The 14736-nt window shown below is 44.6% G+C and overlaps 1 protein-coding gene across 1 annotated transcript in view; it reads left to right on the plus strand.

Annotated features, from left to right (window-relative positions):
* Positions 1–14736, plus strand: part of osbpl6 (oxysterol binding protein-like 6) — a gene marked incomplete at its 3' end in the record, with an annotated part of 253483 nt that overhangs the window by 172133 nt on the left and 66614 nt on the right. The window contains exon 11 of the mRNA XM_084314748.1: positions 12199–12312. Coding sequence (XP_084170874.1) covers positions 12199–12312 — 114 coding nt within the window. The remainder of the gene's footprint in view (positions 1–12198; positions 12313–14736) is intronic.

A 14736-nucleotide genomic window follows, 5' to 3' on the forward strand; every position in this document is an offset into this window, starting at 1 on the left:
ATACTACCTAGTCCTGCTGTGTCGAGATCACTCCCAGCCTGTCAGGTTTCCTAAGAAAAAATATAGAATAGAAACAAAACAAAGAAAAACATGCCCAAAACAATAATTGAAAACAATAAACAAACCTTGTGAGCATTTCTTTTTCAACTCACTCTCAGAAACAAAATTAACCTATTATCTAGGGGCGTATCCACCCCCGTATATACTAAGAAACAAAATGAAAACTTCCGGCCTGAGGCAGAAATTGCTTACAAAAAAAAAACTAGGAAAGAAAAAATAAAACGAAATAAACTTCATTATTCATGATTGTTAATCTCCATCTATCAATATCATAAAAACCTAGGAACGACTATGGGTCTTTTTAATTTCTTAATCATGCAGTCCACCCTTTGACCAATCTGAATGTTGATCAAGCATGGATAATCTACTGACCACTAGCTGCCGCAGTGTCACATCATTTCACTGTCTAATATTGAATACCTAATATTAACTGTTTAACATTTGATTTGATGTTCTTGTTAGTCCGATTAGTTCACGCATCCGTCAGTTACTTCATCACGCCACATTAATCACACATCCATTTTAGTAACTTCCACTCATAACCTAATCACCTAACCCCTCTATTTATTTTTTATTCTATTTTTATTCTACTCAGTTGTATATATTTTTTATTCAATTCACTTTCATTTTTATTACCTATCTATATTCTTTATTCTGCCGGCGGCCTCTGCAGACATGACCTTTGAAAATGACCTATCAGTCCACAGATCCGTCGTTGTTCCCTCGGTTGTGGGACCCTGTGGGCCCCCCGCCTGTAATCGGATGGCCCTGGGTTCATCGGGCCCAGTGTCTGTCCTTGCACTCTGCCCTTACCGCTTTGACCCTTACCTCTGACAGTCCCTTCCTGGTTTCGCCCCCTTTGAGCCTGGTCTGGGGAGAAACCCACATACCTATTTTGTCCAGCCACCGTCCTTTGAGCCTGCTGTTGGGAGGGGTCTGGAAATTCGCCCCGCCCGAGGCCCTCAGTACCCTGTCGAGGCCCCGCTCCCTGTCTGGGCAACGGGGCACAGGGCATTGCTTGATCCCGGCGGCCTAATTCCGATGCCCGAAGCATGACCTCAATCGCTGTACCATCTAGCAGTACATTCCTTCTCGCCAGTTCTTGTTCCAGTCTCTGCGTCTCATGTGCGGTTTGACCAATCTCCAGCTGTGTCTTCATCAGGTCTCGATGAACTGCCTCATGTCGTCCGACCGCTGCTATAAACGCTCTCTGTTGTCTATAGGTCGACGCTTCTTCCCCCATCTCAGCGCTGGCGGTCTGACTTCCCATCTCCGGGCCCCGCCTCTCATCTTGACTCTGGTGCTGAGGGGGTTCTGGACCAGTGGGACTTGCGGGCTGTGGGCACTGTCCCTGATACCGACCTTGGTTTTGCCCGTATCCACCTCTTCGGTTCCCCCATCGAGGGCCTCCTGTTCTGGATAGATAGTCCCGCTCACAGTCTCTAGAAATATGTCCGAGATTCCCGCACGCCCAACACACAATTGACCGCGCTTTGGATCCATTCGCGCTCTGGATCCATCCACTTTTGTTTCCACCTTGTCCCCGTGACTGACAAGGTGTTCCCCTTGGATTTTGTTGTTGTTCTGGCGCAGGACCCCCCTGTGTCCCCAACTGGGCCCGTCTATGGTCATTTGGTTCCCCGTTGGAGCCCGTCTCCCCTCTTGGCTGTGCGGACTGGACTAGGGCTTGGAGGTATTCCACTAACTGTCCTGCCTCGGTTGGTTGTTGTTCTTGAGGGAGGCACGTCCTCCGCTCTTCCTCCACCCTGGCCCTCGCTGACTGGCTCCTCGTCCTCGGGCCACGTCTCTCAGTTTGGTACTGATGGTGGGGGTGGGGGAAACCTAGGCAAGGGACACTGGTGGGCTGTAGAAACTGTTCATGTATTATCTCATACCTGCTGTCGGTCTCTATTCCAGCCATACGGCCAGAGTCAACTCCCTGGGACTGCTGAAACAACATCGCTCTCCTCAGTTGCTTTCTTTGTCTCTTGGTTAAATGGCAGTCACCTAAAATGGACACTCCAGCGTGGATCGGCTCGGGTAATACAGTTGTCTCTGGTTCGCTCTCCTCAAAGACCCCCTGTGTTGGAGTTAAAGACATTATTTCCAGTCCCTCCGTCACACTGGTCTCAGGAGGGGAGTCAGTCACATTCAAATCAATCAGGTTAACTTCACTGTTCAATTCGGTCAATGAAATGTCTGCAGAAGTTATCGGCATTTCCCCACTACCGGCATTATTTCCTTTCATCGCCTTTCGTAATCTCTTTTTCTGTTTTTTGATTTGGGTACGCATTCTATACCGGCCTCCTTTCTTATACTTAAATATAAGGTTTTGTAAAGGCCTGAATATCTTTGGCCATTGTTTCTTCACTTTTATTGTGACATTTCCAGTCGTTGAAATAGACAGATTGCTATGGTTATTGCATCTAAACCTTCAGTTGCTCCTATCTGTGTATTTGCCATTCTCACCACTTTCAAACACTTGTAATATCACCGTTTGGAAAGCAAGTTTCTCTGTATTTCAGACTACTTTTACAACCTTGAGTTAAATTCACTCACACTGGCAGAGTTATTGGTGCCGACAGGAATTGACAAAACGCTTAGTGATACTACACCCAGACTTCAACAGTCAAGTTGATCCCCCGTTTGGAGTTTGGAATTGTCAGCACTGCCTCTGTCCGCCCTGGAGCAGCTGTGAAGAAAGAAAGAAAAAACATACACTTAATTATCAGTGGCATTTCCCTTTCACAATCCATCATTATCTTTAAGCATGGAATGTCAGGCATCTTCTATACTAATATCACTTTAGAGAGCGTTTGTGCAATTTTCGTTCAAATTTTTAACGACACAGCCTTAGTTGTCTTCTGTTCTGTTGTCTTCATCGGAAAACTGGATCTCCCAATCCCTTTGTCATGTTCCTGCTTCACATGACTCTGGGGATCCCTATTTCGCATCAGCCTCTTCCGTCTGTTGATCAATCAGAAATGTGTTATTCACAGCCTATCATTTCTAAACACTTGTGCTGGATATTGTAATTTAGGTGAATAAAATCACTTCTTCCACTTAATGAAGTTGTAATTCCTTTCTCCTAAAATATTTTAACTCTTATTGCTCTGCAAATGACTATGTGTATATTTAATTCTAACCTTTCCTTCTATGTGTAGCTTTATTTATTTCTATCCGAGAAAGTCTAAACTGTATTTCTCTTGTCATTTATCTTTACATCACAATGTTCACATAATTTACTCATAATTCATACTCATTCCCCCCGTTTTAACACCTCAATCTTAGGTGCTAAACACCACGCTTCCAACTCACGAGGAATTAAATCAATTTTCCGTGATTTACATCACAGAATCCCTGTGGCTTGGAACAGCGTCCCACAACCTGTTTATTAAACTACAGGTGCAGACACCACCCCTATTTTGAAATCCCTGCAGACCAATGATATCCCACTGGTCCGCCATCTGCAGCCCAAGGCCTCTCCCCTTCCAGTAGCGACCTGAAAGTGAAACCCCGGGTTCCCCGCACAAGGACATTCAAAATCCATACAACCAACCTAAATATTCACACATAACATGGCCCAATGCGCACAGTGTGGCAGCGAGCTACGACGAGCGCACACATGACGCATCCCCGTAAATGCGCGCAGGTAGACAGCGAGCTACGACGAGCGCACACATGACGCATCCACGTTAATGCGCGCAGGTAGACAGCGAGCTACGACGAGCTGTCTACCACCGCACGCCACGACGTCCGCAGTCCCCAGTAGGGGAGTTGGGAGCTTGCACCCCCATTAAAATGAAAAGAAAACTCACACGCCTTGTTCATCTACCAACATCGCCATTGCAGGTGCAGCCGAGCAGAGTGACCCCTCATATGCAGGTCCATCTGCGTAGAGAGTCCCAAACCAAACCTCAAAGCACGCTCCGACTTACGGCCCACCATCATGAACGCAACACCCAAGACACTAACACGTAGTCCTGGAGAGAGCCAGAGAGCATGGCCCCACCGCTTGCTGCTACAACATCATCACCCTGACACTGGCCAATACCACTGCCAGCACTAGAAACCCACAGAAAATAACAATAAACTGCACTTGAAACCTACAGAAGATAACAATAAACTGCACTAGAAACCTACAGAAGATCTTCACAAGCTCCAGTAAATATACACTCATACAGGCAAGCTAAAAATACCCATTAAAACAACATTATACATAACCAAACCACCAATAGTAATCCACCCTAGATCCCATCATGACAAGGTAAAGAAAGAGAGAGAGAGAGAAAGAGAGAGAGAGGCGGGGAGTGAGGGGGAGGGAGGGCAGGAGAGAGAGAGAGAGGGAAGGAGAGAAAGGGAGGTGGGGAGTGAGGGGGAGGAAGGGCAGGAGAGAGAGAGAGGGAAGGAGAGAAAGGGAGGTGGGGAGTGAGGGGAAGGGAGGGCAGGAGAGAGAGAGAGGGAAGGAGAGAAAGGGAGGTGGGGAGTGAGGGGGAGGAAGGGCAGGAGAGAGAGTGAGGCGGCGAGGGGGGGAGAGGGAATGGAAGAGAGGTGGATGGGGGTAGGGAGAGAGAGAGAGAGAAGGGGGGGTGAGGGGGGAGAGGGAATGGAAGAGAGGTGGAGGGGGGCAGGGAGAGAGAGAGAGAGAAGGGGGGGTGAGAGGTGGAGGGGGTTAGGGAGAGAGAGAGGGGGGTTGAGGGGGGAGAGGGAATGGAAGAGAGGTGGCGGGGGGTAGGGAGAAGGAGGGAGGGAGAGAGAGAGGGGGGTTGAGGGGGGGAGAGGGAACGGAAGAGAGGTGGAGAGGGTTAGGGAGAGAGAGGGGGGGTGAGGTGGAGGGGGTTAGGGAGAGAGAGAGGGGGGGTGAGAAGGAGGGTGAGTGAAGGAGGGAGGGAGAGAGAGAGGGGGGTTGAGGGGGGGAGAGGGAATGGAAGAGAGGTGGAGGGGGTTAGGGAGAGAGAGAGGGGGGTTGAGGGGGGGAGAGGGAATGGAAGAGAGGTGGCGGGGGGTAGGGAGAGAGAGAGAAGGGGGGTGAGTGAAGGAGGGAGGGAGAGAGAGAGGGGGGAGAGGGAATGGAAGAGAGGTGGAGGGGGTTAGGGAGAGAGAGAGAGGGGTTGAGGGGGGAGAGGGAATGGGAGAGAGGTGGCGGGAGTGGGGAGAGAGAGAGAGAGAAGGGGGGGTGAGTGAAGAAGGGAGGGAGAGAGAGAGGGAGAGAGAGATTCCACGTCCACATATCACCTCATTGGCCGAAACTACACTAAATACAATATAGCTTATGCAGCATAATCGGCCAACCCTCTCGTCAAATGACCCCACTCTTAAAGAATGACCTCCTAACCAGGACGGGAGCATTGAACTGCCCCATAGAGAGAGAGAGAGAGAGAGAGAGAGAGAGAGAGAGAGAGAGAGAGAGAGAGAGAGAGAGAGGAGAGAGGGAGAGGGAGGGAGAGAGATAGAGGGAGAGAGTGAGAAAGAGGGGGAGGAGGGGGGAACCTGGGCCCCACATTCCACCACTAGATTAAACTATTTCACCAAACTATTACAGCATAACAACCTAATTCTACTATCAAACTAACTTCTAAAAGAAACATCTCCTGTGTGTAGAACCACATGAAACCAAAAGCAGCTTCGAATGGAAACTTACCCTGGCCTCTGCTGCCCCCTACTGCATTCCTAAACAAACACCATCTTCCTCTCAAAAATGGCCGTCTGGCGCCCCTACTCAAGATGGCCGCTCTATCGCGAGATATCCCGAGAGTCTCGTCATGCTATGTCGTTAGCACAGGTAGCTTAGCATATTAGCTTAGTTAGCTTTTAGCTCAGCGCAGGTAGCCAGCACGTCCACCGCTCCACGCACCCCTATGACGTCACAACCGGCGACCACTTAGCAACATTATCTCCGTTAGCGCGGCTAGTTAGCATTAGCTTAGCTTCACCCTCGACACCATAATAACGTTCCCCAACGGCCCATTGTCCCGTTTCGCCGCGCGGGCCGACACCTCGCAATGTTAGCGCAACACCGCTCCACCCTACAACAAAACTTAAATCCTCTCAAAACGCCAGTGTACAGATTTAATCAAAAAAATAAAAACATTATAACACACAGGCCATCTCAAACCGTAGCTTGACCCCACCGCCTTTGTTTCATCAGTGCATAGGGCGACTTCCGGGTCAAACTTTTGATTTCTTATTACATTAAACAATTATCTTAAACGTGTCGAATCCGAAAATTTTAAAGTGCCATACACATCCCCATAGTCCCATGATACTACCGATCGACTACATACACTCGAAACTACGCCGCCCCGTCTCTAGTTTTAGCTCGAACGCCCCCGCGGCTAACGTAGCAGCTAATGCCGCCGTGTTCCAACGGCCCCCGAAAAACCGGCGTTCAACTATTACATTTCCCCACGGCTGTTGGTCATTAAAATTTCATAATAATACAACAATAAGCTCTCACGTTTCGTCAGACATTCCTAACCTCTAGCAATCATTCAAGCATACATATTATTGATACAATTCAAACATCATTCAGATTTTGATCTCATGCCATTGTTATCAAAGCTCCCGCGTGGCCATCTTTAAAGATTCACATTCTATGTTTACATTTTTCAATAGTTTCCGCGCGTCTATTAAAAACGAGATTACGTGCAATCGTTCACTTTAACTGTACTTAATGTTTTGATTACAAACAGTATTTTGAACCGAATCGTTGTTAAGTACTTCTTACTCACCGAAATCACGACGGACATGTATAGTAATATGATCCAGAGTCTACACGCACTCAAATGGATCTCCGCCGACTATGGTTTTCTGTAATCCACAAATCTCCATTTGTAGACAAACCTAGTCAACTTCGTCTTAATCCCTTCGATCAAACCTTAATGTGGGCACGATCTCCATTTAGTCCGGTCGGTATTCATCCAGAGAGCTCGCCCCGTCGAATTGAAACGGTAGCGGCTGCCTCTGCACAATACTCTCCAAAAACCTACGGTATTAGCTCCGGAAAGGCCTCCCCCTCATATTACTTCCACGTTAATGCTCGTGACCCATAACTCCCATTTATCATATTGATGCCCTCCATACTCACATCTCCTGATTAGGCGACCCGAACAATGTTGAATTATAGTATTAACAACCCTACGTCCCGCCGACGGATCAGATCCCCGCCGGACGCCGTTTGAGATACGGCTCCCAGCCGAAACCCGCTCCATCTTGCAAGCGTAGACACACAACTCACTCATTGTCCAGACACGTAAAAAAATTACCACCTCAGCTGTGCACGGTCCCGGGAAAAACGACTATGTTTGTCCATTACCCGGGAGACACCCATCGGACCTTCCTAACATTAGATGGTCATTACATCCCAATGTAGTCCGACACAATTCGCGAGACGCGCATCAAACACCCTCGCCGGCCGATTGAACTAATCAATATGATAACAGTGTTATGCACCCCAACGCCTCATTACTATACCCCTCCCCGAGAGCAATATATATGAGGTACAATCCTGTCAACCCCCGTTCGAACTGAGCGCCCATCGTATCTTTCCATCATGGCTTGTACTCACCTATCCTCAGGTTCTGATGTTTCGAATCCGACGTCCAGTGTAGCCGTAAAAAAAAATCAAAATCAAGGACGCATCTCGTTCTCGATTCACGGCACCACTTTTGAAGTCACAAAGGTCTATGTTCTGGTTCTGATAAGATCAGAACCGGCTGGATCATAGTACTCTGCGTTGTGAATTGTGTCTCCTAAAAACCCTTGTACTTTCAAAAGACCAAATGGTCTTGTTCGACAGCAGCTAAGCAGGAGAAATGAAGAGGAGAAGGTGTACTAGCATCTGTTTAATTCAAAGTTAAGAGTGTAATTACAATGGTTTTGGTTCAATTACAATAAAGAACACTATAATATTCAAGGTACCGGAGCACTATGCCACTCGTCCTTCTAAGAAAGCAGATTAAAGAATGTTAGTTGTTCCGTTGTTGATATTCTTTGTTGAAACAAAGAATAGTCTTTTCTCCCTCCAAAAGCTCTTTTCCGTTGTGTCTCCTCTGCCCACGCCGTCCGCTGTGTGAAGGTGGGTGTTGTCCTGTGTCGTTCCGTTTCAGAGTCCCTCCACAGTCACCACACCCCCCCCTTATATCAAAAGCCTGGAGTGTCTGCATGATGTCACCGGAGTGACGTCAAGCAGATGTGTTCCTCCAATCACGGCCTCTCTAAGTTTGAATTTGAAATAGAAGGTTGTCCTCAGTAAGCCAACCCTCTCTACTTTGTTTCAGATCAGAGAATAGTTTCACTGTCTATATTTACGTTACAGTTCGGTTTCATAATTCAAGATGTGTATTTTTGAATCGGGGATAACCAGATGACCACATAGATACCATTTTCTACTCAAAACAGCTTTATACTTGACCAGAATCACAGTCTTTTATCATTAATTCCACTTGTATAGTGTCCTAATCATGTTCTTGTAACTTACATCAATATCTATTTTATACAGGTATTATTCAGCACGTTAAGTATTTTCCAATGAAGTTTCAGAAGTGGTTTAATTTCAAACTCTGTGATTCTTACAGCAAGACAGGAGAAAACCAGGTGGTCACATGAAATGCCGGTGCATCTGTTGGGACACCTGATACTCCTTTGAAGTGAGATAACCAACTGTTCTCAGGGAGATGTTATCTCTGGTTTTAAATAGAAACTTGGAAGCTTGTATAGTAATAAACGGGGGTCTGCTGACAGCCCTATTCAGTGTCCTGTTTTTGGTAAACACAGCCGTTTGTTCTCATTTAAAAGCTGGCCGACCAGCGTGACCAGTATCCTGTCGTATTTACATATAGTGTTAGGTCCAGTTTACCCAGACCAACTGACATTCTTCCAGTGCCTAATTTAATCAATCACTTATCTAATGTGAGACTTCTAAATCCCATATATTTTAACTAACTGTTGGGGAGAATATCAGAACTTTATATATCAATAACAGAGTAAATCTATTGAATCACAGCAGACTTGGGCCAGAGTTATATTGAACTATATCAGAATATTTTCTGGATTTACTTTATGAGACTAGCCTACGTGTGGGTGTTCTGACCATATCTATTACCATCTCCCAACAGCTGTTGACCTGTGGGACTCAATATTCAACCAACATAATATTTCCATAATGATTGGACAGTTTGGACTGAGAATTCCACTACAGCTGAACAAAAGACCTTAATCTGGGGCCGGTGTTCGTAAACATTGTCAGTTAGCCCCCATAGCACTAACAGACAAGTGGAGCCGCAAGCAAAACAGTACTCACCAACCTGAAACCCACCGCTTCTCACAACAGCGGCGCGTCCTACAGTTCAGCTGTGTCCTGAAAGGTTTCACCCCAACCAGCACAGCAAGGAACTGCAGTTGAGAGGCATGCAGCGGCGTGCTCCCAATACGAAAACCGGTGGAGGATTTTAGAATGATCACCATCTTCCAGACACTCCAGTGACGAAGACAATATCGCCGTATTTTCTCGAAAATAGTGAGAGAGAAAATAAAGATATGATGTCAACGTATCTCTTGTTCTTCCTTTCCTCGTAAACATTGTCAGCCAATATTTTTCTCCACGTCAAGTGGGCATATGAGCAACACGTTGCTTGTGATGAAATTTGAGAAGGAGATGAGTGTGTGGCACCACCCCTGCTTATGTAGGTAAGCGGATGGGGGTGTGGCCAGATGAATGCTGGCATTTAAAGGTACATTTTGAAATGTATTCAGTATATATATGCTGAAGCGAGATATATGCAATGAGACGCTGAGCGGGAGCTAGTGTGATACAGAACCTGTCTGTAGTGTGGTAGTGAAAGGTTAACCTTCTGTAGTGTGGTAGTGAAAGGGTTAATGTACCACGAGAGCTTCCTACAGTAGTTCTTCCCAAAATGGATCCGCTTTCTTCCTATACATCACGTTGCGTGAGATAAGCTATGAAAAGCAACACGCAGCATTAGACGCCGTCAGCAGCACTTCCCGACAAATGAAACGTGTGTAGAGATGAGATGAGAATCGAGGACGGATCTGTTCATAATAAACTCATATCTTTCCCACTTTAATTGGAACAAGCGTGCAGTTCATTAACCGGGCTCCCTCAGGGCCGAGTCCTCCCAATTATTTAATTGGACTGTTGCCTTCGCTAAGAGTTGACATCGTTTTTTGATTAACCCTTTCACTGCCGCACTACCAAACAGTTAACCCTTTCACTGCGACAATACACCGAAGGTTAACCCTTTCACTGCCACACAACAGCAGGTTAACCCTTTCACCGCCACACTACAGAAGGTTGACCCTTTACTATCACACTACCACTACTATCACACGGCGCCTCGCTCGGTCGCCTCAGTTGAACGGGTTGAACGTGAGGCACAAGTTGTAAAGCGCTTTGGATAAAAGCTGCTATATAGAATAGAATAGAATAGAATAGAATAGAATAGAATAGAATAGAATAGAAATACTTTAATGATCCCGAGGGAGATTTGGCACTACAAATCGCTCACAGTAAACATTTAGGTAGACAAAACCAATTAGTCACGAATAAGAATAAAAATAAGCCTAAGAATAAAGAATAAAATAAGCCTAGGAATAAAATAATAATAATAAAATACGGTCCGGGATTTACATTTCCTATGTTATGTATTATATATATTCCACATGGGAACAGTACAGTCACCATTATTGGAAGCTCGTGTGTTTGCTCTGCTAGAGCTCCAACGTCTAACCACCAGTCCAGAAAATAACGATGATACATGAGACGTTTAAAAACGAGTCTAATATATTACAGAAAATTACAACATTTTCAAACGTGAAAAGATTGTGCTTACTCAAAACACTGCAGTGATGCCATCGCATTGTGATGGGTGTGTGTGTGTGTGTGTGTGTGTGTGTGTGTGTGTGTGTGTGTGTGTGTGTGTGTGTGTGTGTGTGTGTGTGTGAGGGGGACATCTATAACTGTGGCACCGGATAGTATGGAAAAACACCATGAGAATATGATGACATCGTGAGGTCATTCCTCAGGTTTTGCCCGGATGTTTTTAAGACATAATCATACCCATTAATTTCTAATCAATTAGCCTTTTCCAGCCTTTTTGTGGTGCCCAGATCGCATCACTAGTTGTAGTCAAATGACACGCCACATCGTTTTTATGTAGTAATGAAAAATATTATGTGAAGAAGTACAGTATTTATGGATTATGATTATATGATTTAAATGTATTCATCCATGTTAACATGGTCATTAAAGTAGTTATAGTGAAAAACCACAACGACGATTGTCTGAGTTATATGAACTCTGGAATGGAGACAAGGCTCAGCTAATTGTTTGCTCCTTCATGGCTGAGTTTGAAAAGCTTCCATCTGGAAGGCGGCTAAGGGGTCCCCCTAGGCCCCAAGAAACATATTTAAGAAGTCTTTCATCCCACATGCCATTGCTCTGATGAATTCTTAGCTTTTCATTTGAACCGTGGCACTGATTAGTATACCTGAAGCTGTCTGTGTTTATGTTGTTGTGTTTGTGTTAGGGATGTCCGATATTATCGGCCTACCGATATTATCGGCCGATATCGGCATTCAAATGTGATATCGGAAAATATCGGTATCGGTTTTCAAAAAAAAAATATATATATATATATATTTTTTTTTACATTTCTATAACCTTTATTTACCCAGGCAAGCAAGTAAGAACAAATTCCGATTTTATTTATTGTCAAAAGTATGCATAATGTTGTGTTAATTCCACAACAAGAGATATGTAATGTTAATTACCTGAAATTATTCCGTTTTTTGGGGGGGAAACCCTGCATATATCGGTATCGGTTGATATCGGTTGATTTCTGTATCGGAAATTAAGAGTTGGACAATATCGCTATATCGGTATCGGTAAAAAAGCCAATATCGAGCATCCATAGTTTGTGGTGTTGTTGCTGTTTTGTCTATGCATTTTGGCTGTTTTGGGCCAATGTCCTTTGTGCCTGTGTGGTGTTTGTACTGTGTTGTTGTCTCGTTGATTGCAACCACGGCGACCACGGCGACAAATGTCCACGAAAGTAAAAAAATAAAAACATTATATCCGAGATTGCTACAGAGCTTAACGGCCCTCATCCCCTTCTTCAGGCCCTCTCCCAGAATGCAGAGCTCCGAACTCGACTCAACCGCATCCATTCCGACTCCGTCCCGTCGGAGCAAGCGGTCAGCGTCATCAACATCATCTCCATGCCTGACGACGAGGTAGGTCGCTGACGCTGGAGGTCCTGACCCGTTCTGTGGGACAGTCACTATAGGGCAGAGGTTCTCAAACTACAGGTCGTGACCAAAAGTGGGGTCATGGTTAGGGTTGGGCATCATTTGGATTTGAACGATTCCGGTTCCGATTCCGATTCTCCATTTCGATTCCTGTTCTAAACGATTCTCGATTCCGATTCTTTGCGGTGCAGGTCAAAACAGGTCACAGCTTATTTCGCAGGAGATTTTTATTTTATTTTTTTATCTTAAATTGTTTTCATAAAAAATTCACATTTCACATTTCACATTGTCAGTTGACTTGATACAGTTTAATTTGGTTGCTGTACTGTAACTATGGTATTAATTAACAAAATTAAAAAAAAATTAAAAAATTCAAATCGAAATTAAGAATCGAAATGCAAACCGGAAGTTAGGAACCGGTTCCTATTAGAACCGGTTCTCTGTGCCCAACCCTAGTCATGGGTAGGTGACAGTGGGGTCACTTGCACATTGGCAAGTTATATAAAAAATAAAAAATAAATCTCTTATTTCTTTGGTTCTGGCAACATATTTGGGATAAATATGCTTTGTTTTATAAATGGGTATTGATAACATAGTGCTGTAATTAAATGTTCTAATAAATATGCATGATCAAGTTTGCACAACGTGTGCTTTTATTTTGATATTCCTTAATTCCACGTTGAAATTACACAATACATTAACCCTTTCACTGCCGTACTACAGAAGGTTAACCCTTTACTACCCGTCGGTAGTGTGATAGTAAAGGTTAACCTTCTGTAGTGCGGCAGTGAAAGGGTTAACCTTCTGTCGCGCTGCAGTGAAAGGGTTAACCTGATGTCGTGTGGCGGTGAAAGGGTTAACCTTCTGTCGTGTGGCAGTGAAAGGGTTAAGTGAGGGGTCGCCAAAAAATTCCTAAATAAAATGGGGTTGTGGTATAAAAAGGTTTGAGAACGCCTGCTATAGGAAGGTGTAGTCTGACTTTAGTTTAGTTTCCCGCGCGGTCCACCCGTATATGGATTTATCATTGGGAAAATGGATTATCGGCTATTGTAATTATTTTTGCACAAAATGAGTTACCTTCTATCGCTAACATTATTGTTTAAAGCATATTTGGTTGAAATAAAATTATACGTAATTATTTTACGATTAATTGCGAATTGTTTCACGTTGAGCTATAGATTGTGGATGAATACATGCAGAAAAGGTACACCGTGCCAATGTTCATGTTTTATTTGTTTTTAAACTAGACGATTTAGAAATGTGTCCATTGGAAATACATTGTGATTTCAAGCGAGGTGGACCGGCCGTAAACAACAATGACGTGACCACTACACCTCCCTATAGACCAGGAAGTAACCACCACACCTCCCGCGTCTATACTTTCCGTAGCCGCATTTCTGCAGGCCGCTCTCTGATTGGCCGACGTCAGTTTCTACACTGGTTAGGCTTAGGCACTCTTTCGAAGTAGGTTAAGGTTAGAGTTTGTCTTAGAGCGTGACAGCAAGTTCTTTCGACGGTTAAGCTTAGGCACTCTTTCGAAGTTGGTTAAGGTTAGAGTTTGTCTTAGAGCATGGCGATAGAACGCCAGGTAGTTTGCAGGCTGTTCGACGCGGAAATGGGCAAAGACACAGCTCGTCACGCGATTGGGCAAACATGTCAATGGCCAATCAGAGAGCGTCAGTCAGTGGCCAATCAGAGAGCGTCCTGCAGAAATGCGGCTACGGAAAGTATAGACGCACACCTCCCTATAGACCAGGAAGTAACCACTACACCTCCCTGTAGAGACCGTCTTCCCTGGGCTTCTGTTGCCAGGGAACAGTTTGGACAGCAACAGGAAATTAACTCGGGTCCATTTAGAGCGTTTATGTCGTCAAGTTAAAAGCGTCTATACTTTTATTACGATCTATGGAATGAATACCCAGATAGCAAAAAATTTGTGAATCAACGTTGAAATAGGGTTAGGCAGAAATATTGAATCTATGTTGAAGCCTGACAATTATACAAATCGTTGTCTATGACTTACATGTTGAATCAACGTTAGGTTTCAACCATAACTGATACTATATCAATGTTGATTCAACCATCATCTAAATCAGGGGTCAGCAACCTTTTTGACATGGAGTGCCTGTTTGAAATATAGTTGTAACTAGTGTGCCTCAACAATATTCCATGCATCGTAAATATTTTTTCTCATAATCAGGTATTTTTAATGATAATTTTTACATTATTACATCATTATCGTTATTATTAACAATATTATTATGATGGTTGTATCAACCCTAAATCTGAGTTGGGGGGGAGGGATGCAATGCAGACAAACAGCTGCATACAGTGCGACCATTTCACTCACATTTGCCCATTCATTTTTGGACACATCACACACCATCGGTGTGTGTACTGTACATGGGC

Source organism: Notolepis coatsorum (genome assembly GCF_963971535.1).
Source record: "Notolepis coatsorum genome assembly, chromosome: 5".
Classification (NCBI taxonomy): domain Eukaryota; kingdom Metazoa; phylum Chordata; class Actinopteri; order Aulopiformes; family Paralepididae; genus Notolepis; species Notolepis coatsorum.